At 44.3% G+C, this 2,074-nt stretch overlaps 1 protein-coding gene across 2 annotated transcripts in view; it reads right to left on the bottom strand.

The window, feature by feature from the left end:
- Positions 1-469: 469 nt before the first annotated feature.
- COL27A1 (collagen type XXVII alpha 1 chain) overlaps positions 470-2,074 on the bottom strand; it is a 210,210-nt gene continuing 208,605 nt past the window's right edge. For both annotated transcript variants that reach the window (XM_087879541.1, XM_087879543.1), the window contains one exon: positions 470-1,580. In XM_087879541.1, the coding sequence (XP_087735667.1) occupies positions 1,434-1,580 (147 nt within the window). In that variant the 3' untranslated portion in view covers positions 470-1,433. The remainder of the gene's footprint in view (positions 1,581-2,074) is intronic.

Raw genomic sequence — 2,074 nt, 5'->3', positions numbered from 1 at the left:
GGAGGCTGTTTTCACCCTTCTGGACGCTTGAGAAAAGCCTCCGGAGCCTGGGGAGGGCAAAAACGACCCCACCACAATGGTGCAGGAAGCTGACTAGGCCATGCCCACCATGGCCACACCCACCTAGCAACCGGGCAGAGAACCGGTTGCTAAAATTTTTCAATCCCACCCCTGCATACAGGTATATATATTTATATATATATATATATTTATATAGGTATATATATTAGCTAACAACTACTCTTCAATTTTACACCTTGCCTTCCCACCCGCCCTGTTGCTAAGTTTTGGATTCCCCCCCCCAAAAAAATAATAATAATCTGGAGAATATTTAATGCGCTTTTAAATAACTCGGTTCCTGTAGCAATAAGAAGAACGTGCCCTTTGTTTCAGTTTTCGTTTTTTTCCTGCAAATGAAATTTACCCAGACAGAGGGGAAGGCTATTAAGAGACACTGTAGCACCTCTGAGAAGTTTTAAATAGTTTTACTCATATATATATATATATATATATGTATGTATATATATATAATTACAACTTCTTTAAAAAATAAAAGAGCACCAAGTATTTTCACAGTGAGAGGTAGAATCAAATTGAAAAGGCGTGTCCCTCTCTCTCTTTTTCTTTCTCTTTCTCTCTTTCTTTTGTTTCCTCTCGTTCGTTTTCTCTTTTTACAATGTAGCACCAAAGTTTTTTCACCCCTTTCCACTTGGGCTGGGGGGAAAGACATATCTCCCCTTACCACCCTGTGTCGAAGGGATGTTTTTTTTCATTTCCAAAAGGAAGAAGAATCTCGCTGGCTTTTATTTAGATTTTGTTCCTTTTTTTTTCTTGCCTTAAATAATATATATCTATATATCTATATATGTTTTTTTTCTCTCTCTCTTTCTCCTCTCTCTGTTTAATATTGCACATCAAAATCCTTCCTGTTCCAGAACAGTGAGCAGATTAAAAAAATAATAATAATAATCTTATCATAAGATGGCAACGTCGGTTTTCCAAGTCACTTCCTTTGTCTTGTCCAGCAAAACCTCTGCTCGATTAAAAACAAGGACCTGGGGTTTCCAAAAACTGCATGAAAGATTTGGGTTTTCCGCAAGCAACTTTTTTTTTTCCTCCTTTGACTGAAGAAGAAGGGGGAATGAGTCCATCCATGGAGAATGTCTACTTCAACTGGCCGTCTCGGAAGTTGCTTCAAGCTCCCGGGGGTTCTTCCGAACCTTTTCTCCCCACGCCGAGATGGAGAAACTGCAAAGATGGTTCTGCAAAGTCTTCTCATTTGACAATGACATTGTCATTTGACAATGGTCCCAGTGCTGAAGCCCCAAATCTCGGGGCTTGCAGAGGTCCAAGTGGCCACCAAGTGTCCTGGCCGAAGACGCAGCCTCTCTTCCGAAAGAAGCCAAAAGGTGGAGCACCAAGAAAGTTGACTTCTAGAGGAAACACACTGGCCCAACCTCAAAGAAATATTCCTTCCCCGGTTTGCTTGGTGGAAGGTTATAAATGCCCACAATCGGCAGCCGCTGGATGTCATACGTCCGGAAGGTAAAGAGAGTGTGATGCCATCGACCGTCTTGAATCTGATTGAAGAGGAAAGATGATGGTTAAGTCCTTGAACCATGGGTGGATGGAGATAGGAAAACCTAACCTCCCCAAGGGAGGAAAACATGGAAAATCCATTGCAAAGCCAGAGGTGGGATTCAGCCAGTTCGGGCAAACCGGATGTTAATTTTAATCTGGTTCACCGAACCGGTTGTTCCAAGGACTGGCTGACCCCACCCACTCCTCCCCTCCCAGGAGTCTCCACACGGCCCGTTTTGGATGCCAGGTAAGTGCAGGGTGCGCATGGAGGCTCTGGAAGGGCGAGAAAACAGGCCTACCAGAAGTACCGGAAGTCTAGAAATGGGGCCATTTCCGGCATCCAGAGGGCCTCCAGAACCCAAGGGAGGTCGTTTTTGCCCTCCTGGAGGCTCCAGGAAAGCCTCTGGAACCTGGGGAGGGCAAAAAATGGGCCTACTGGAAGTACTGGAAGTCCAGAAACAGGCCCATATCCATCCATCCATCCATCCATCCA

The sequence above is a fragment of the Pantherophis guttatus genome, chromosome 16, assembly GCF_059756535.1.
Source record: "Pantherophis guttatus breed Tessera chromosome 16, ASM5975653v1, whole genome shotgun sequence".
NCBI lineage: Eukaryota > Metazoa > Chordata > Lepidosauria > Squamata > Colubridae > Pantherophis > Pantherophis guttatus.
The sequence above is the reverse complement of the archived record's forward strand: the minus strand, read 5'-3'. Positions and strand labels throughout refer to the sequence as shown.